We start from the raw sequence: 21,189 nt of genomic DNA on the forward strand, positions 1-21,189 counted from the left end.
CTGCAAAATACAGCATGTCGGATCACGTACCGCCCAATGACTACAACGCAACAAAAACCACTCTTAAAAGTGCTCATTACAGCATGTAAACATTTTTTTCCGTAGAAAAGCAATTCTGCAGCTAAAAACATTTGCAACGAACAGAAAACACTGCAGAACTGGCTCGCAAGTAGTACCATACTGGTTATGTTTACAGTTACTTGACGTAGAGAATACAGATTTTACATTTTTCAGGACAATAGAATACTGCTTTTTTTTTTTGAAGGAGGGGGGGGAGTGATGGGTTTGACTGTCACCAGGAAGGATCTCTTTTGACTTGGAGAGTATTCCCTTCCTTTGGGTTTCAATGCAAAGTCGTAGGTGGGTTTCGTTTCTTCCAAGATGTGTAGAAGCGGCACAAAGTTCCCCGAGGATCCGAGCCCCCACTTAAGCCACCCCGCTGGCCCAACGAATGCTGGAAACCATTTTCAAGGTCCAATCAGCCACCCGGCTAGTACCCAAGACCACATCCTAGAAGCAACCGTGGCTGTAGCCTCTCCCCGGTGTTCCTACCCACCTTGCGAAACGACACTTCTTGGGACCAAGGGGCACGCCTGAAGGGTGGGAGGGAATCAAACGCGACCATCACGGGGCACTGCAGCAGGAGGGAGCGTGGCGACTCCTTCGTCAAGCTGGGCAAAGTCCTGGAGCCGAGAGAGCTTTGGGGTTTGAATGGCACCAAGCCAGCCTTTCCCCAGCACATCAAAAGCCCAATACACTCTTTTGTCCTTCGCAAAGCTGGACACTTGCCGTCCCACCTGGGAAAAATTCAAGCCCGGTTGTCCATCTTGTCTGTGAGTCCCACGCAGCCGGACAATGGTGCCCTGGCAGCACAGGGCAGGGAAGGAGGCCATTGGTACCCTCTCTTCGTCTCCAGTGAAATCCAGAGGAAGGGCAAAATCCAGCTTCCATTAGGATAGGATTGGCCTCTGTTCCAGGACACGCACAGCAGAGGGATAAGCAGTTCAGCCAAGGCCGTCTGGCCTCCCCGTGGGCCTGTGCCGCTTTTGCGTTTGAGCAGGAGGGATCTTGTTTCTTTAACCGTTGTTGTTTCTCCTGATGGGGAACCTTGCAGGGCTGGCGCACCAAGCCAAAGTGCATTTCTAAGAACTAAGTACAAAAATAGCCTCTGAATTCTTCCTAAAGAGCTCAGCTCCTCTTCGAGGCAGCGGTCCTTAACACCTCCAGTCCCCATTCGACCAGCGAAGAGGTAAAATAAAGCAGGCCTGTGACACCTGTCTAAACCACAACTTTTATACACAGAGTGCTACCTTAAAACTGTCCTATCCAGGGCCCCAGAGCTGGAGAAACCGTTGAGCATCCTGGGAGGGCGGGGAAGGGCCTGTGCAGGGATGCAAAACCACTCCCAGGCTGCAGTGGCCGGGGGGTGGGGTGGGGAGGCCAGCCGCCATTCTCGCTCAGGGGGGCTTCCTCGCAGGAGCAGACGGGAGGCAGCTGAGCCGGTTCCTTGTGCTTCAGAAGCCGCTACTGCCTGTTGTCCTTGGAGACATTGTGGGCCAGCCAGTTGACTTTGGTCTTCCAGCTCTCCCGCAAGGCCTCGTTGAATTTGAGCTGGAAGTGCTTCCTGGCTTCTTCGTCGGCTTTCCCTAAAGCCAGAGAGTCCTGGGAGAGGGACGGAGACATCAGGGTCAACCATGAGGCCATGCTGGCATTCTCTGTCCGCCATTCACTTGCCCCCCCCCACCCCACCCACCCCTCTCCCTTTCTCTCTCTCTCACCTTAAGGTACTGGATGTCCTTGGAGCAGCTGAGTTCCGGCAGGCCGGCCGCTCTCATCAGCGCAAAGAGATGCAGGAAGAGGAGGCCGTGGCAGCGGAGGATCATGTACGCTCTCTCGCAGTAGCCCCGGAAGCTGCTCAGGAGACAAAGAGACCTCTCACTCGACCCAGACAGGAGACAACGGCCAGGCGGGACCAGGCCCGGCTCTCCGGCATTCCGGTTGTGGGGAGATTTCCACGCACAAACCGATGAGCGGCAGACGAGAGTCAAAACTCCTTTCGCCCCCGAAACTCTTTTTGGCCTCTTAAGGTACTTCTGGAACAGAATCTGCCCTCCAAAATGAGGTTTGTGAATACAGATTAAGCAGCTCAAGGGCTGTTTGAAGGAACCTCGCCTTCCGGATGGCCAGATTTATCCCCCCACCCACCCCAGCATTTGCCCCTTTCTGATGTGGGAAATTTTGAGAGGTCTGAACCGAGCCGTTAGACTGATGCCGCAAAAGCAGGCAGCAACTTTGGACTCAAGATCTTGGCCTGTCTTCTGATTTGGGCTACCGGTCTTTGGACGCGGGCTCTGGGCCAAAATCTCTGGCCTTCAGGGGCAAGAAGCTCAGTTGCTCTGCCAGACTGACCGTTCGAATTTCTCACTGTTGCTGGGCTTCCCTTGCTGGATCACATGGACAAAGTCGTAGGTCAAGATGAAAGGGACCCGTTCACGGTTGATTCCAAATTGGTCTTGAAGTTGCCCAGGAAGTGGCCGAAATCAATATGGAACAGCTGTAAAAAGAGGGGAAGAAGCAGGAGGTCAGGGATTCCAGGTCCAGCTACAATATACAGGCATGCGTCCAGCCATGGTGTGGTGGGTGTTGCCACAAAACAGCTGCCACAATAGGAAAAGCCAGCGACAAAATGCCTGTCACAATCTACCTCCAGTCATGTAGCAGCTTTGAGCTGTGGTAGCAGCCAACGGCCAATCAGAAGCCTCCACAGGCAAAAGCCCCGCTTGGCCCCACCCACTTTCTGAAAATGATTGACGGGAGCCAGGGAAGGTGTTGGTGGGTGCCCTAGCAATAGGGAGCCAAATGCAGCTACCGGTTGCTTCCCACAAGCAGTCCATACCTGGCCGTTCTCTCGAATCATGATGTTGTCACTGTGGCGGTCGCCGATCCCCAGCACGTAGGTGGCCACGCAGTAGCCAGCACATGAAAGTGTGAACTCTTCGATGGCATGCTCCAATGCTTCGCTACACAAGAGGAAAACCCCACTGAGAAAAAGCTAGCGATCCGCCCCTACCTGGGGGCGGAAGTCTGTTTCAGAGGGGAGCCCTCGCTCCAAATCCAGGGGCACATTAGAAACCAACCAGGGCCCATTCCGCACGCATAGGATAATGCACTTTCAATGTGCTTTGGCAGCTGGATTTTTCCCGAGCGGAACAGGAAAATCTACTTCTAAAGTGCATTGAAAGTGCATTATCTACTATGTGCAGAATAGGCTCATGTTTCACAGTGTTCCGTTTTGGGATCAATGCTCCTTTCCGACAGAGAGCTCTGACTCTTGAAAGCTGATCACCCCCCCCCCCCCCAAACAAAAATACCTTGGTGCTACAAGAATCCCAGACCAGCTGGTGGTAAAGTTCTGGTTACCTAGTTGGAAGAGATCTGGGGCAGAGGAGGGCAAGAGCCCCAGACCAAGGGAGCTCAAAGGCAGAGCCCCAAACTTACCCGGGGTTCTTGGACTTCAGCCAGTTCAGCAAGGCGTCCTTGTTGAAGGCCGCGGTGGCCGCCATGTTGCTCTTGTTGAGCTGGATGTTGGCGATCGTGTCCGAGCGCAGGATCACTTCGATCAGCCCCGTCTTGTCTCCCGTGGAGAGGCAGCCGTAAGGGGTCATCCTTGGGAGGCGGGGGAGAGAGAGAGAGCAGAGATGTGCTGGGGAGGGGGGTTACGTTTACAGGACGAGCTTCCTTGGATGCCCCACTCTTGATCTCACATGGGGCTGCAGCCATTCATGGATGGGGAATGGGAAATACTCTCAAATCCCAAACACCAACCAAACAACCTCCCCATAGAAATTAAAACCAGCAAAATCTTTTCAGTTTTTAAACGAAATATTCTTACAGCAGCAGAACGGACATAGCAACAACACGTCACGGTGGACAGCATCATCAATTTTAAAAGCAGCCAGTAACAGGACCTCGAAGGGCTGGCCCCTTTCACGGTCGGGTGACTCACCTCAAGTCAAGGCCCTCTTTCTTCCACAAAATGTCCATCAGGTGGATCATCTGCAGGGTCAACATGTCTTGGCGAAGATCTGGAAGTTGAGAGAGGCAGGTGTCAATTTTTAAAATAGTCTCTCCTTTCCTAGGGATGATGAATTTGGGTCCAACGTGTCCTCCATCTGGCCACAAGAGGGCGGTCACAATTTACCTTTCTCCCAAGCCAGGCCATGGGTCTCTCTAGGAAGCAGCTTTCCAGGGTCTCAGGCAGAGAGGACAGTTTCCTAAGCAGTCCTGCCCATTTCTGCATTCAACACAAGTGCTCTCCCAAGGTGATTTCAGCCCCACCCACCTCTGGCACAGGGAGCCTGAAAGTCTGCTTACCATCTCCGTTTTTGAAAATGACGCCCACGTTGGTGCCTCCGATTTCTTCGTTGTTAAAGACAATCCACAAGGGCTTCATCTTGGAATCCATGAAAGTGCAAAGGTCCACGCTGAAGTCAAGCAAACAGACACACTCTGGGAAAATTGCCCTTTTAAAGAAAACAAGTTTCTAGTCCTCATCCCAAGACCTTGTTGATGGCTGGCCCAAAAGAAGAGTACAAATCCGCTGCACTTTAAAATGGGAAATGTTTGTTACTAGGATACCTAAATCCTGCCTGGAGAAAGGCTAAGACCTGTAGCTTCCATGACAATTAAGCTAAAGCACATGGCTGTAAACAGAGTGCTATTTATTCTGTGTTTGCTTGTTCCAGGAATAAATGAAGGTAGACCACTCAAACCATACAGACAAATTGCTGGAGGAGGAAAGAATCTCCAGCACACAATTACTAAATGGAACCTGCATGTTCAGTGGCAGTATATCTGAACTGCCATTCTGAGCAGCCTTTGCCCCCATCCAAGACCACCAGCCCCCTTACCTGACTTTTGCTAGGAGGACACTGGGATTCAGGGGGGACTGGAGGTTGGACAGGGCTTCCAGGTAAGTCTCCTGCCGCAAACAGGTGTGCATGAACTCTTTAGTTTGTGGCTTGGGGTTCTTCTGGGCGCTCGTCTTGATAATGTCGTTCAAGGCCCTCATCTTGTGAAGCGCCTCGCCCTGCAGCCAGAGAGAGGCCAGCTTTAAAAACAAAACACCCTAAGAGCTATCTAGCGGAAAGCGCCTTCAAGTTGCAGCAGACTTATGGTGACCGGTTGGGTTTTCAAGGCGAGAGGCAGGCCGAGGTGTTGGCCACTGCCGGCCTCTGCACAGCAACCCTCCTGTCCAAGAGGATTTTACCGGGGGCTCTTCCGCATCCTCATTTTCCTTGCTTATGTTCTGGAGGGCTTGCAAGACGGCTGTTCCGGCAGGCCCCTGGTGGAGCCCAGAAATTTAACATTGGCAAAACAGTCCCCCACTTATAAGAAATACCAATCTGCCACCACCATCTAACCAACTCCAGGGACACTTAAAAGTCAGTTGTTAAATAATTTATAATTTATATATAAAATTTGAATTGTATATTTTAATCTGTTAACCACCCCGAGCCAATCAGGAAGTGTGGGTTATAACAATAAAGATGTATTATTTATTTATTTAATATTTATGTGTTCCTATTGCTTTGGGGGTGGGGAGTCTGTTCCGTGCGTCTTTTTCGCCCTCTATTGGTCGATTTTATATTTCATCCGTATGTCTGGCAGAATAAAACTGCAAACGATGTCATATCAAAGTGACCACTAGAGGGAGCCAGAATGCGCAGAACAGCCCTCCCTTCCCACCCAAGCAAGGAAATGGAGAAAGCAGAAAATCTGCTTGCAAAGTGCATTGACAGTGGGTTGAAAGTGCACGATTCAGTGGGGGAAGTGCCTGGGCTAGAGCCTACCAAGCACAAGAGGGGAGAAGCTGCCCCACGGTACCTGCTTCATCAGGGCCTTCATGTGGTGGGTGCTGCCCCGGCAGTAGGCCTCCAAGATCAGGCCAAACCTCAGGGCGACGGAAGGGACATGCATTTCTGACCTGAGTGGGGAAGAAGAACAACAGAAAGCACAGCTAGAGTTTCATGTCTGTTGGGCAGAGTCTAAGGGACTACCGAAAGGATCAAGGGCTTAGAGGTTCTCCTGGAGGAAAAGGGAAAGACAGATGCTGAAGGACCCTCCCCTTCACAAAGAAACTCCCCTCTGCTGCTGGAGCTCCCAGTTCTGCAAGAAACCCTATTTGCCAAAATACAGTTCCTAGAGGGGCAACTGTCCCTGTAAAATTCCCTCTCACCTGAGATGCCAGAAGAGGAAGTGCCCTATTTTGCGATTGGACAAGGCCCTGCCCAGCAGGAACTTGGCTAATTCACACTCCAAATAAGACTCGTACTTCAACACCTGGACCAGCTGCAGCAGGTACTGGAATAATTCGTCATCCCTGAGGAGGGAAACAAAAGCAGCAGATACAGAACCACAGGTCACCATTCCTGGATTTCACTCAACAAGAGGCCCAGGCCACGTATCTGGGCAGAGACCCGAACTCTAGAGCAGTAACTTGTGTAAAAAAAAGCAACACAGTTATATGGAGCCAGGCCATGGTACTTGATGTGCTTGAACTTCAACGTATTTGAACTTTGGTGGCTTCCAAAATCAATTGTATAAAGACACGGAGGATTAGTGGTTATTGCCGGAATGGATCTTCCATGTTCAGAGGCAGTACACCTCTGGATACCATTTACTGGGAAGGTAAACAGCAGGATGGAGACCTGAACCTCTAGTATTGGCCATCTGGGGGCAACCAATTGGTTCCTGTAGGGAATGGGATGCTGCAATAGATAGAGAGTTGCTCCAAACTTTGCTCTTATCCCTGTCATGATTCATCCATTCTCTTCTCTACCACCATTCCTGCTTCTGGCCATTTGCAGAACAACACACAAGGTCTCTGTCCCCAAGCAGCCTACAATCAAGCTATGAAATCGCAAACATGGCGTCTGGGTCTGAGCTTCACCTCCCTCCCACCAGTTGATGACACGGCACCCTGCCCGCCCCTTCTCCCAAGCTACTCACGTCAGCTTTTTCAGGGAGTTGACCGTGAAGGTGCCCACGTGGCGGTCGGGGAAGCTGAAATCCAGCAGTTCCAGGGCATTGAGGACGGGCAACTCCGGCCAGGTTTGTAGCAAGTAGATCATCTGCAAGGACGGGAGACGGGTGGGTATGCCCCGCTGGGCCTGAGGGGTTCAACTCCCCGCAGACATACAGGAGGGGCAGAATCTAGCCCTTCACGTGCTGTGCCTCTGAGCAGACCTCAGGCCCTGGGTGAGGGGCTGCCCTCATTCCGGAATTTCCGGGATACAACAGCATTACCCTAGACCCCAATCCTCTTCCTCTTAAATACAGCCACTGGTCTCAATTATGTTTTGCAATTCTGCGAATTTTTCTTTTCTAAACCAAGCTTGTGGCAAAGATCCACTTGGGCACCTGTGAACCAGCAGGGCAAGGGGTTTATCCTCATGGATCCTGGGCATGGTCCGCCCACCCGCCCCGCCCCCAGCCCCTCACCTGAGCAACGTCTTCATGTTTGTTCCACTTGGTGACCAGCAGCAGCTTGGCCAGGGCCCCGGGGTGCTGGTCCCGGATCTGGTGCCGCATCTTCCAGAGAAGGTCCTTCTCGTGCTCGTAGAGTTCCGTGTGGGACCGGCGCTCCAAGATCTCCCTCAGCTGCTGCTTCTAGGCAGGAGGAAAAAACAGGAAATACAGGAGGGGGAGCCAACCTGGGGACAGCAGGCTGTATTGTTTTTAGGGGAGGGGGGGGCTCGGAAAGCTGAACAAAATGAGTCTAGGCCTGAGATAAGGAGGTAACGAAGAGGGAGGGATGAGGCCGTTGTTCCCAGGGGTGCATCTGGAGACCCACCATACCTCTTCTGGGTCCTCTTCCATGTACCGGGGACTTAGCCCTTTTCTTCCCTCCTCCAGCACCTGGGGCACACAAAGGGCATTTATCAGGAGAGCATGGGAATCGTGGAAGCGGCTTTATTTATGCCAGGGGGTCCCCAAACTATTTGAGCCTCCAGGTGCATTTGGAATTCTGACACAGCCTGGTGGTCTCAGCTGCAAAAATGGCTGCCACAGGAGGCGGAGCCATCTGCAAAATGGCCGCCGCAGCTTACCTTCAGTCACATACTGGCCTCACCGACACCCTCTCACTTTCTAAAAACTCTTGGCAGGAACCCGGGAATGTGTCGGTGGGCACCATGTTGGGGACGCTTGATTTATACAGAGTCAGGCCATTGGTCCAGCTCATTCAGTACCCACTGCTCTGATTGGCTCTTTCCCAGCGCTTGGGAAACATACATGGGGGGTGCTGGGGACTGAACCTTTGCAAGCACAATACCCGTGTGCCGTCTGTTAGGTCCAATCTCTGAGTTTTTAAGCAGAAACTGGCAGAACGATGCCCCCCAAGAGCAATTCCCGCAGCCAAATCAAACCAGCTGGTTATTCCAGCCCTAGAGAAGTACGTCTGGCCTCAGCCAGGGCCAGGTCCTTTTTGGTCCTGGCCCCCACCTGGTGGAATGAGCTCCTGGAAGAACGGCAGGCCCTTCAGGCACCTCCTCAGTTCTGAATGGCCTGCAAAACGGAGCTCTTCCGCCAGGCTTTTGGTTGGGGCCCATAAATGACTAGCCAGACCATCGGGGGCCCTCCCCAAAACTAACCCCCCCCCCCGATAAAGAAACGATTTTTAGTTGATACATATTGAGGTACATTAACTGTAATTAAGTTAAGCCTTCGGGGAGGGCGGTATATAAATCTAAATAAATAAAATAAAATAAATTAATTTTTAAACTGGTAAATATTTCTGTAGCATCGATTTTCATGTGTTGAACTGCCTTGAGCAAGTTATACTGGGAGAGGCGGCACCTAAATATAATTATGCCAATTAATTAACTGAGCCCACGAGACCCTCCTGAGGCAGCCGCCTTCTACCTGCTCCAGGCACGGATAGCAGACGGGCGCGGGAGCAGTGGTGGGGAAGCGGATGACCAGGGCGGCGGCACTCTCCGTGTTGGGGTTGGTCTGGACGGTGCCCATCGGGTTCAGCAGCTCGTCTTTCTCATCTGGAAGGCAAAGCGGGGTCAGCAGCCCTCACATGCAATGTCCAAGGAAACTGCGTGCAGACCTTAGTACACAACACCCACCAAGCCGTGTGAGAAACAGCCCACAAAAACCAGGCAGGGCCTCAGTGGGAATCCCTGAGAGAGGAGGCCGAGAGACACCTCCTTAGGGGGAAAAGAGAGGAAGTCTTCCCCCTTCCCTTCCAGCAGCAAAGAAGACGGGACTTCTGTCCTACCTGGGAAGGAAGACCACATTGGGAGGAAACATTCCCCGGTTTTCAGCTGGTCTTGGTAGTCAAACAGCATGACGTTCACCCAGGCAATTGGGCAGTCCTGCATTGCAAAGGCGGAGAGGAAGGGAAGGGGCTCAACACAGGTCACCGGAGGAAGGATCTGCATGCTGTCTCCTGCCACAGAACATCTGGCGCATGCATGTGCTAAGTGTAAAGGAGACAGGCGTTCTCCTGCTGCTTGCATCCCATGTTAACCACAATGTGAGACTCTGGTCACTCCCACCCCTGTGTGAGTGCAGGATTAGAGTCTGTGCCAAAGTTTTCAAACCCAAATTCCTCAGAATGCTGCTGGGACTTGAACTTTAAAAAAAAATCTTTTTAGCTCTGCTGTGCTACTGTAAGATCTTCCTTCTTGTTAGAGTGGCCGCTTTCATGCCTTAAACTGAATGTTCTCTTGCACTTAAATGAGGAACTCTTTGTATTTCAGGACGCCTGTCTCAGAGCACCAAGTTTCAAAAGTGTCAGAGGAGGGCAGCAGTGTCATTCTGCAGTGAGACAGCTAGCTCCTCAGGGACCAACAATATTTTGGGGAAATGAGCTTTCAAGAGTCCCGGCGCTCTCCAATGTTTCTATCCCCCAAACCTTGTTGGACTCTTGTGACAGACCGGACTCAAACCAAGGTTCAAGAGAGGTTCCTCCAATAAAGGCTTACCGCTTTTTTAGACTTCTTCTTGGTAGACCTGGCTTTCTTGGCCTTCTCGATGACGGCATAGAGGGCCAGGCAGAGCCGTGCCATGCGGGGAAGATCGCAGACGTTGATCTCGAACTCCAGCCTCTGGCCCCAGGTGGGTTCCGAGCAAACGTTGACCTCAGAGCTGGACACCATTTTGCAGAGCATCTCGTTGCCATGGTACAGGCCTGCCTGGACCACCAGCTGCAAGGCAGGGAGGGAGGGAGGCGGGTGGCCGGAAGTAGAGCTTTTAGTCCAGCATCCAAGGCACTGAGCCCAGGAAAGAGATATTAGAGAGCAGGAGCAGAAGAAACAACTGCAGCCTCCGGGTCACAGGAAAAGGAGGGAATGCCATTTTTAATATTCCTCCTATTTTTTAAAAAACTCTCCCTGCAGGTAAACAGGGAAACACACAGCCTGTTGGAAACTAAAGTCCTAGCCCTTTCTACTTCCCAGGCAGGGAACCTGTTTTTTTAAAATGCCAAAGAACTTTCAAAACAGAACTCACACCTCTCTGAGGCCTGAAGTTTCTAAGAACTCGCTGGTGCCTCTCGACTTCCTCTGCTGGGGTTTTTCAAAGGCCGACGGAGAGCTGAATGAAACCAGCATTTGTGGGCTCGAGGGGGAGGGGTTATCACATGACTTCTGCGCTTTCGGTCTACACTCCCCACTTCTTTTAAAACCCCGAGCAGTAAACAACTCTGATGCAGGAAGAGAAGAAGCCGCAGTGCGTCTAGCCGAGAAATCCCACCTTCATCCGCTCATCCGCGTTCACCTTGCAGCCGCGCACCAAGTCAATCGAATAGGGCTGTTCCAGCAACCACAGCGAGGTAGAAGTCGGCTAGTGAGGAGGGAGGGGGCGGGAAAAGAAAGGAAGGAAAGCGAGAGGTGCACAACCAGAGTTTAGCAGAAATGCACAACCACCACCGGATTCCCTTACAATTCTAGGAAAGGATTTGTAAAAAAAAAAAAAAATCAGCAGCAAAATATACTGGTCACAGTTTTGTGCAGAACTGATTCTGCGGCCTCGTTCAGACACAATGCTAAACTTTGGTTTGATGCTACGTGCATCGACTGTGCGCTCATGCACAACTCATTGCTCTCTGCCGCATCCATGCTGGCTAACTATGATTAATTCTGCAATCCAGAACTGAATCCAGGACAAGCATTCATAAGAAAAGCATCAGTGAACGAAACTAGAGGCATCCTTTCCCAAAAACCCAGAGCACAAAGTAGTTAGAATAAGAGAAACCAGCACAGGGAACTCCTCAAACTGGATCACCTCAATAAAGCTGCATCTTTCCGGGGCCCACTTAGGTCCACACAAGGGGCAGAAAGGCCTGGGGACCAAGCTGTGGGGTCGCACCTCACCTTTTTCTTGGGGACTGGAGGTGCTTTGGGGGCCACTTTAGGGGGGTGGATGATGCCGTTGGTTTGCTCCTCCCTCAAGGCCAGGATGGAAGATGAATGGACCACGGTGAGGTGGGGCAGCAGCCCCCGGTGCAGACACTCACAGATGTACTGGGGAAGGAAGAAGAGCCCCATTAACCTCCATCGGCAGGACAGGAGAATCCAACCGCCAGCCGCAGGCGGAAAGAGCAAAGTCCCAGGCTCAGGAAGCAGGAAAGGAAGGGCATGGGGAGAGAGAGGAAGGACAAAGGGTCTCAATTGCTGCCTCAGAAGAGCAATTCACGGACAGCGGCAGAATCCCCAGAAAACTGGATGAAAATGTCAACCCAGCGAAAACTCCGTTTGAGGAAAGATTCTGGAAGGGGCTGAGAACAAAACGCCCAGGGTTGCAAGGAGATGAGTCCGTGCAAGGTGGCTTTCCATTCGCAGCCTGTTTGTCAGTATTTCCTGCTCAGACTGTCAGCCGCTGTCCAGGGTGTTGGGCAGGGCTCTCTCACATCACCTGGTCCTTCCACCTGAAGCTGCTGGGGGGAATTGAACATAGGGACTTCTGCGTGCCACACAGAGGCTCTGCCACTGACCCACGGCCGCTCCCTCAATCTCCCCACTCTTACACCGCCCCCCAATGCATCCTGGGAATTGTCAGCGAACAAGAAAGCATTTACGCCCACGAAAAGCACCACCGTTCCAGACCCACGAATGCCCACCCACCAAAAGCCCCGAGGAAGAGAGAGGCTCACCTGGAACTGATACAAGGGATAGTGCCCATAGAGGTATTCGCACTTCCCGTTCACCTGCAGGGTGTAGTCCTCGGGGCTTTCCACCCTCTGGTGGCGGAAGACGGTGGCCTGCTTCTTGATGGCGTAGCTGATGAGGGTCACGGGCAGTTCCCACAGGGAGATCTGGAAGGTGAAGCTTTCCTGAAAGCCCCCCAAAAAAACACCTCTCGTGAGAACTGGAATTTAAGGGGCTCGGGACATGAAACATCCTGCTTCCTTTAATGGCAATCTGGCCCCGGGGTGGGGGGGAGCTTAATTTTGTCAATTCTTTGGGCAGACCTACTCAGCAGAACGTCAGAATATGCAAGATCTACAGTGTCCATGCCTGGACAGAATATGAAGAGTGAAGGAGTCTCTTTTTCACTACAAAGTTGTTTCTCTTCCCAATCAAACTCTTATTCTTTTTAGCAGCCTGGTGCTCCACTTCCGTGCAAATTTAAATTGTGAGGATAAAATGGAGGAGAGGAGAACAATGCGAGTCTTTTTGCCTCCCCGCTGCAAAGAAAGGCCCAGTATAAATGAAGTTAAAAAATTAAGAGCTTGTACCCCACTGTTTACTACCCGAAGGAGTCCCAGATTACAACTGCCTTCCCTTCCTCTCCCCACAACAGACACCCTATGAGGTGGGAGGGGCTGAGAGAGCTCTGATAGAACTGCACTCTGATAGAACACCAACCCACCCAAACCATCTGCATACAATTATGCTTTGCTGAGTTTTTAAAAGAGAACTTGTCATGTTTACCCCTCCAGATTCGAATCGGACATTGATGAAGATATTCTTGTTGGGCCCCCCGTGGGGGCTGGTCCGGAGGCCGTTGGCCAGAGGTTCCAGTTGCACGGGGAAGCTGTACTCCATCCAGGCTCTCCAACTGAGCTGCTGCCGCCTGGCTGCCCTCTCTTCGCAGAACTGCTGCATTCGGGCACGGAAACTGTCCACTTCGGGGTCACGCAGGGAGTCGAACTCATGCAAACCTGACCGGGTAAGAGCCGCAAGCCTCGAGCTTTAATTTTCTTTCAAAAGCACAGCATTTTTGTGAAAATCTGCCCATCCACACCACAGAGACCCGAGTTCGAATCCCCAGTCATGAAACTCAATGGGAAATCTTGGGCCTGCCTCTTTCAGTTTAGCCTACACTGCAGCATTACAGGAACACAGAACGGAAAGAGAGAACCTGGACAAGCAGGTGATGCCCACAAACGCTGCCACTTTCTGCGTGCCAAAGATCTCTGCCCATCCTGCGAGCGTCTTTGCCCCCCCGCGGGATTCCCTGCCCACCCCTGACTGGAAGCTGCCTGGAGGGCGGCCCTGACCTTTGCCGATTAGCAGGCTGATCTGTGAGTTGATCAGCTTCTTGGCCCGATCTCCTTCGCGCGCCACGAGCCGCAGGACCGGCAGGAAGGGCTGGATGTCACAGAGGCGGCGCTGCTCGTCTTCCAGCTCCTGCTGCTCGGCTGTCTGGTTGATGCAGGTGAAGACGTAGGCCTCCGGACCACTGAGCATCTGGAAGAGGGGCTCGAACTGGGCATGGTGCCAGACCAGCTGCCGGGAAGAAAGAAGGCCTGTTGGCTCTCCACGCACTCTGGGACTTAGGGGGTTTCGCTGTCTTGTCCACCCAACTTAGTCCATCTGAGGATCAGGACTCCCTTTAGTTCCCTCCCTCCCTCCTTAAAATGGAGGAGAGGAGAACAATGTGAGACACCCTTGACCAGGAGCATCTCACATTGTCCAAAATCTGCCTATTTCTTTTCTTAAAACCAGCAGCCGGAGTCTGCTTATTCTGGCAAGAAGAGCACAAGAGGAGGTACCTTCTTGATGATGCCCAGGCTTGCGTTACAGGACACGGGGAGTCTCAGGTAGATGCCGGTGGGCAACAGGAAGTCCACGTCGATGCTCCGGTTGGCTTCCTGGGGCCAAAGCTCCAGGGGGCAGGAAATGCCCGGGGGCATCCTGCTGGTTCCTCCGCTACAGCCTGGGGCAAAGGACAAGGGCAGAAAACAAACTCAACAACGTCCCTGTGAGGCCTGGAGTCACCTGCTTTCTGTTTGTCTACAAACGTATCACCCCCGTCCAGACCTTCGTCATCATTAGGATCCTGAGCGACCTGTTCTTTCACTTTTGAGAAGGCCGTCTGTGGCCCTCGTGACCAAGTTTTGAAAACAGTAGAAAGGCAGTTTGGTAAAAATGTCCCCTTAAATGAGAACTAAGTTGTATTCAAGACAAAAGGTGCCCCTGGACTCAGGCGTCATTCTGCTGCTTCAGACCAACACGAACGAGGGAGCTGCTGGTTCCAGAATGGACAGGCCCATAGCTGGGGGGGAGGGGGGGTCCTGGGCCCAGGCTGGATGGTAAATAAGCAGGTGGTGACTGCAGCCAGAATGCCTTTGACTAGCTAGCCAGTTGAAACCTTTCCTGCGCTGAAAAGATCTGGCCACTGTGGTGCATGCCCTGGTGACATCTAGGTTAGACTACTGCAGTGCTGTCCACATGGGGCAGCCCTTGGCACATGCTCAGAAATTTCCACTGGAGTAGAATGCTGCTGCCAAGGTATTGACTGGAGGAGATCGTAGGGGCCACATCCCTCCAGTCTTGGTCCGTCTACACTGGCTCCCGATTTGAGACTGAGCCCCATTCCAGGTGCTGGTCTTGAACTTTAAAGCTCAGGACAAGCAATACTTACTCTTAGGAGAACCTACCCAACGACTATGAGCATCTTTGGAGGTCCTGCTTCATGTGCCCCCATCTCCTGAGCAACCCACAGAGGTGCTTCCTCGGTTGTGGCCCCTAAATTATGGATCTCCGTGCATCATCTGTCCCCTTCTATCACGGCTCCTGATAACTTTCCCACCCTGTGTTTCAACTGCTCTTTTTGCATTTCTACAAATGCGAGGCAGTTTTGGTTTTAATGATTCTTCTGGACGTGTTTTTATAATCCCCCCCTTTTTAACTGCTAGCTGCCTTGGTGGCCCCAATTAGGAGGGATATAAAGGTAGTTAATAGTCAACCATCAGCACTTCCTTAATCTTTCTGGGCCTGGAAGCAGCGGGGAAGAGTTGGTGGTTGCCTAGCAACCACTGGATTCAAACTTCTGCCTGCCCCCTTCCCCCCCAGAAGGAAGCCGGCAGCCTCCATCTTGAAGGCCACAAACGGAAACACTGTGGCGGAAAGGCTGCTTTATTCCACCTTGCCAATCTAAAGTGGTCCATCTTAGGAAATTAGAAAGGCGTTAAACTAGGGTTACCAAATCTGGGTTGGGAGATTCCCAGATTTGGGGCCTGGGGAGGACGGGGACCTCCGTGGGGAACTCAGTGGGGGACAATGCCTCCGAACAGATCTCTGTCGACTGGAGGGAATGGGAGATATCCAGGTCCCACCCAAGCAAAAAAAGACTTCCGTCTCTCCCTCTCAACCAAACAAGCTTCTTGCTCCGTTGACAGGTACAGGAAAGAAATTCAACAGGTGTGTTCGCTGACATTTTGCTCCTCGTGCATCTAAGGAAGGGCGAGGCCCCAGAAGCACGACCGATCACAGCCCTATTGTTCCCCTGCACAGCTCTTATCGGCTAGAGGCCCCAGAGCACGGCCCTTCCCCATGCACGGCTACGCAGAGGCCAAGATTCCCAGAAACGCAAGCTGCGCTGTTTATCTGTCAAACCCAGTGCAGTATCTCTCCCGGCCCAGATGCAAAAGCCACAAACCACCGAGCTGAGTTCGTAGGAAGGAAGAGAAAAGAAGAGCAAGCGGATGAGCCACGGGGAGGGCAAAGGCGCCCGCGCCAGAGGGCTGTGGCCGCCACCAGCTGCAAGCCGCCACCAGACCGACACCCTTGCAGGGCGTCCTTCGCTCTGGAGCAGTTGCTTTAGAGCCGGAGAGCAGCGCATGCGCCAATCGGAGACCGCGCCAAAACGCGCCAAGCCTGGAGGTTTGATGGGCCCACCAGCACCAAAGACTGCAGCCGTAATGGTCCGGTCTCCTCAAGGAGGCTTTGCTAAGCGACAGGTCTCCTTTCAAGCTTGTCTTCTCCTGTGCACGGCTGCGCAAAGGTCTGGCCTGGCCAAGGGGCCTCCTATCGCACATTGCGCTAAAAAGCTCCGGAGACCGTCTGCGCTCAGCTTCTGTGGAGACGGCAGCATTTACAGCCGAAACACCTTAACGGTTAATGGAAGTTGCAACACACCTCTTTACCGACTTTTGTTTAATTGAGGGAGTGTCCTTGTGGTTTCTGGGAACCCCATAAGGGGCAAGGACGGACCGGAACGCGGCTGCCCATTCAGCTGCCATTCACCCCAGGTCTTCTGGCGGTCCAAGATGAAACCTGGCCCAAGTCTCCCGAATTCTTAGCACGGCTATTCCACACCAAGCAAAACTGAACTCGGTGCCTTGTGCAGAACAGGGCTGGTTTCGGCCCTCTGTGCAATTTATGCTGCCTGCTGTACAGCAAGAGGCCGGTGAGCGTCTGCCCTGCTTCCCGATGCCAGGGATTTTGACTCAGTCCCTCCGCAGCGTTGGCCTTGGTGATTTCATCCAGGAGGGGGAAATTTTTTCAAAATGACAAAACTGCAGCAGCAGCAGGGTCCACGTCGCCTTGAGAAAAATCCTGAGTTTTTTGAGGATAAAACAGGTGGTAAGGACGCTGGCTTTGCCAGGAAGAAGCACCCTTGTCACAAAGGGACAGAAAAGAGATGGGCCAGGGAGGGCTTGAGACCCGAAGGGATCTTCCCAGACATGCTGCTTTTCCCAGGCAGAGCTCCCCACCTTTGGTCATCTGCCCAGACATCCCTGGCCCAGGCAGCAGACTAATTCTTGGCCGGTCCCTGCCTCCTAGTCTTCGCTTCCAGCTCCCCCTAGCTGGAAAAGAGCAGTGCTCCCCTTGGCAAGTGGACCCTCCTCCACGTGGGCATTTGTGTTTGGGTGGAGATGGGGGTCTGTGCTTGCAACAGAGGGGCTGTAGTCTGTGCCCTCACTGCCAGAACCGGGCTCTCATGGCATTTTGTGCATTTCTCCCACCCACCCCCACCCCCTCCTCCAGCTCTCGAGCATGTGATTCTTCAGAAGTGGGGAGACTGCAGTTTCTTATCCCGCTTCCCCTGAGCGAGAAGATGGAACCGTAGGATCCTAGAGTCGGAAGGGGCCATACAGGACGTCTAGTTCTCCCCCTGCTCAAAGCAGGGTCGGCCGATGATCTGCCTGTCTCCCTCTGCTCATACACAGAGATGCTGGTCGTGCTATCATGGTGCTAGCAGGACAGATGTCCAGAGAAAAAAAAACTGAAAACGTAAAGTGGGAAAAGCATTTATTCCTGGGTCTCCCCCCCCCCTAAGATCTTTTTAAAAAATTGTTCCTGTGGGAAAACTGGAAATTTGAGAGACGACTAAAAGAAAACGCCCATGAAAGATTTTCTCTTTTAGAACGAGTGCAGATCCTTTTGAAGGCAAGTTGAGCATGGGGTGGAGAGAGGCTGCTCTTAAATCCAAGGTGCCTTTCTGCACCGAGACGGGTCACAAATCTTCATGTGGGGGGAGCGTACAAGGATTTCGCTGGGGCGTCCCATCAGATTTCGGAAGCAAAGCATTTGGTGGGGTTTGGGTGGTTGTTTGTCCAAGGAAAACCGGGGGTCTTGCAGCAGAGGCAAGCAATGCCCCAAAACAAACAAACGAACCATGTCCCTTGCCTGGCTACATGACGGTCCTCAGGTCTCCTGGCTACAGGACACGCACCGTATGGCGAACAAATAAACAACCCACAGAACAGAGGAAAGGTTGCTTATTGCCCCACCTTGCAGGAGGGTAGCAACAAGATCAGAAGGAGATGGGGCAGAAACTGCACCGATGCCTCACAGGGAAACCCAAAGTTACACAGAGAACTGACCTGATCGCAGAAAATTAAGCTGCAGGTCCTGAAGTAGCGCACGGCGCATCAGCCTGCAGCTTTCTCCTACTTACTGGGTATATTTGCTGTTCTGCTTGCATGAAACTAAGTCATCTGGAACTTTTAAATGTTGCAAATAGGTCCCACATTACAATTGCATATGCTAAGCAAGCTACAAGTTACGCCTTTTATGTTGTTAAATCAGTAGAATTAGTTCAGCGAAATAAGTATAGCATATATTCCAATTTCCTGCAAAAGTTCCTAAGGGGAAACGGGGGGGGGGGTCTCTTTTTCATGGCTTCAGCATTTCTGGAACTATTGCATCTCTAGCTAGAAGGCAGGGCTCCGATCCACCAAGCAAAGGACAGTGTCAACCCTCAATGAAAAGCCTCAGATGCCCCACGGCGCTGACCAAAGCTCAGTGGCCGAGCATCTGTATGGCATGCAAAGGGCCCCAGGTTCGATCCCCGGCATCCCCAGCAAAAATCAGTCGGGAGGTGAAGACCTCACCCTGAGACACCACCCCCCCCCAGAGCTGCTGCCAGTCTGAGTAGACCATACTGACCTTGATGGACAGAGGGCCTGATCCAGGGCAAGGCAACTTCATATCATCCCAGAACGGCCCATGTCTCGCACCCAGGACCGACCAACCTGCTTCCCGGCACGAGGGTGGCTCGACGGCCTCCCCAGAGAGCCAGGGGCAGGAGCGGGGCCACTTTGGCAAAGGTGCCGGGCTTGCCAGGGGTGTTCAGAGAAGAAAGGATAACAGGAAGTAGGCAATTGATCCACGCCGGGCGGGCAGGCCGGCAGGCAGCCCCGAGTACGCATGTGCAGAGGTGTGCATAATTCAGAAGCCATAAAGCCCCTTTGCCTCCATCCCGGCACGGAGCCTTCCGCACACACGGCCTGCCCCTCCCCTCCCGCCGCGGCCCATAAAGGCCCCCAGAAGACGCGCACGAGAAGCGATGCCGGAAGGCAGCAGCAGCAGCCGCCGCCGCCTCCAGCTGTGCCGCCAACAGGGCTGCTCCAGCGCTTGCAGAAGAACTGCACGGGGCGGGCGGGGGGGGGGGGCTGAAAACGCCCGTCCACTTGCAAGGGGGCTTCGCTGTGGGGCCCGCGGGTGAGGCCAGAGGCACTGCGAGGGACCCCCACAGACGGGGCCCAGTTTCCTGGACCGCCGGGAAGCCAAAGCCCACCAACTGCCCCCCCCCCCGCCTCACATTGCGACTTGGGGGACGGAGGCCATCCGGCAGAGCTCACAAAACCGGCCTTAAGGGAGGGGGGGGGCAGGACATCTCTCTGCCGGGAGGCCGCCCCCCAAAGGCCCTGCCCCCCTTGCCAGCCCCGCGGCCCCTGATGCTCAGGTGGGCACCCCGCGCTCCAGCCGACGCACCTGGACGAAGTGGGGCGGAACCCCAGCGGCCCGGCACAAATGCCCCCCCCCACGCCCGGCCCGCCCGCAGAGGCAGAGGCAGGTCTCCCGGAGAGGGGGGGCCGCACCCCCTTCTCCATCCAAGCCGCCTGCCCGATGCGCGCTGACCCGACCGCACTCTGCACACGCCCAGAGGCTCCGTGCTCGGCGGGCCGGGGTTTCGCTTTCTCTTTCCTTGGCCCTCCGCCCCACGGGAAGCCCTCCTGCAAAGCTCCCCCCCCCCCGGCCCTCCCGCGCCCCCCCCCCCCCGCCGCCGCCCTGCGCGCCCCCCGACCTGCTCAGCGCCTCCATCCCGCGCCCGCGGCTCGTCCAGCCCGGCCGGGGAAACAAGCCCGGCCGGGGGCGGGGCGGGAGAGGAGGGGGCGGCTCCCTCCGGAGGCCACGCCTCCTCCTTCCCCGGGGGGGGCACCGGCTGGGGTGCGGCCGGGCGTGAGATCATCCCTCGGAGCGCGGGCGGGCAAGGCGCGCGCGGGGTTGGCCTCCAGGCGGGGCCGGGAGATCTCCCGGAAGGACACGGGGAGCACCTGGCTGCGGAGAGCAGTTCCCCGGGAGAAAGTGGCCCCTAGGGTTGCCAGCATGCCGGGGGTGGGGTGGGGGTAGGGTTGCCAGCTCCTGGTGGGGAAAGTCCTGGAGATTTGGGGGGGGGAGGACGAGGAACTCAGTGCGGGAAAGTGCCACAGAGCCCACCCTCCAAAAGGAGCCGTTTTCCCCAGTGGAACTGATCCCTGTAGGTTGGAGCTGAGCTGTAATTCCGGGGGATCTCCAGTTTTCCCCTGGAGGTTGGCCTCCCCAGTGGCTGCAGTGAGGTGGGCCTCTGTGGCATGCAATCCTGCTGCAGCTTCTGGGGGGGGGGGCTCAGTGAATCAGAAATGCCCGGCATTCATCCAGCACGGCTACCAGCCATCCTGGACTACAAGGTCGGCAAGACTCCTTCCAAAGAACCCCCCCCCCCCAAAAAAAAAAAACTCTGCAGCTATACTTACTAATCCTGGGACGAAAAAGGTGTTTCCTGTTTTGCCAGAGGCCGATGTCACTTCACAGAGAATTGGGCTGCGTTCACAGTCCTTGACAGAATTCAGAATGCACGTTCTCTCCTTTTCTCTCAATTTTTTTGGTGAAATCTGCAGTTTTTCCCAACAGCCTTGTAAGGTAGGCTAGTAGTTATTACCAAGTTTCGAAAAGTATTACCCATGCCAAACCCCCATGCTTTCCCTGCCCCTTTCTCCCTCCTGAAGGAGGGACGCTGGATTGCTCCCCACAGTGAACAGAAGGAAAAGAGACCTGAGATCAGTTTCGAATTCACCCACGTGGTGCTTTTCAAATTTTCTCCCCTGCTGGTGTGCACATGTGAAAAGGAGAAATCCTTTTAGACACACGTGTCCTAGGTTTCTAATACATGAATCAATGGGCAGTTTTAAAATAGTTTGGACTAAGTTTCTGAATCTGTTCTGAAAAGTTAATTTGCCAGTTGCCTTCCTGTTCATGCAACCCTGGCTTAACTCTTAGCCTGGCCTACCTCACAGGTTTGTTGTGTGGTAGCCACATGCGCTAAGTCCTAGGGGGAGGAATAAAAAAGTCAGTCAGCCATATTGGTTTGCTCTGCCTGACAAAAGCCTACAATGCATTATTTTTAAGGTGTCATCAAACTCTTTGTTATGAGGAAATATGTAATCCGGTTCATTTTATG

General features: G+C 53.5%; 2 protein-coding genes across 2 annotated transcripts; both read right to left on the reverse strand.

Annotated features, from left to right (window-relative positions):
- Positions 1–69: 69 nt before the first annotated feature.
- On the reverse strand, positions 70–19,848 carry PIK3CD (phosphatidylinositol-4,5-bisphosphate 3-kinase catalytic subunit delta). Its single transcript, XM_077312220.1, is given in 24 exon segments — positions 70–1,662; positions 1,779–1,911; positions 2,410–2,509; positions 2,512–2,554; positions 2,897–3,020; positions 3,499–3,666; positions 4,007–4,085; positions 4,375–4,484; positions 4,911–5,089; positions 5,887–5,986; positions 6,239–6,382; positions 7,012–7,133; positions 7,504–7,671; positions 7,861–7,920; positions 8,926–9,056; positions 9,290–9,386; positions 9,999–10,220; positions 10,768–10,857; positions 11,388–11,537; positions 12,167–12,346; positions 12,948–13,177; positions 13,517–13,745; positions 14,012–14,175; positions 19,777–19,848. Coding segments are annotated over 23 exon segments (3,138 nt in total). The 5' UTR covers positions 14,153–14,175; positions 19,777–19,848; the 3' UTR covers positions 70–1,524.
- On the reverse strand, positions 14,199–19,660 carry LOC143824711 (uncharacterized). The gene is made up of 2 exons (XM_077312225.1): positions 18,722–19,660; positions 14,199–16,799 (listed from the first exon to the last, which is right to left on the reverse strand). The coding sequence occupies exons 1-2, from the start codon at positions 19,580–19,582 to the stop codon at positions 16,746–16,748; spliced, it is 915 nt and encodes a 304-aa protein (XP_077168340.1). The 5' UTR covers positions 19,583–19,660; the 3' UTR covers positions 14,199–16,745.
- Positions 19,849–21,189: the final 1,341 nt, after the last annotated feature.

Source organism: Paroedura picta, chromosome 15 (genome assembly GCF_049243985.1).
Source record: "Paroedura picta isolate Pp20150507F chromosome 15, Ppicta_v3.0, whole genome shotgun sequence".
NCBI classification, from domain to species: Eukaryota; Metazoa; Chordata; class Lepidosauria; order Squamata; family Gekkonidae; genus Paroedura; species Paroedura picta.

What these genes read in the sequence shown, in the direction of transcription:
- LOC143824711 (XM_077312225.1), bottom strand. Translation starts at nt 19,582, where the DNA reads ATGGAGAAGGGGGTGCGGCCCCCCCTCTCCGGGAGACCTGCCTCTGCC. An exon ending in ACCCTCGTGCCGGGAAGCAG is followed by an intron (nt 16,800 to 18,721) that starts GTTGGTCGGTCC and finishes CAAAAAACTCAG; the next exon opens with GATTTTTCTCAAGGCGACGT.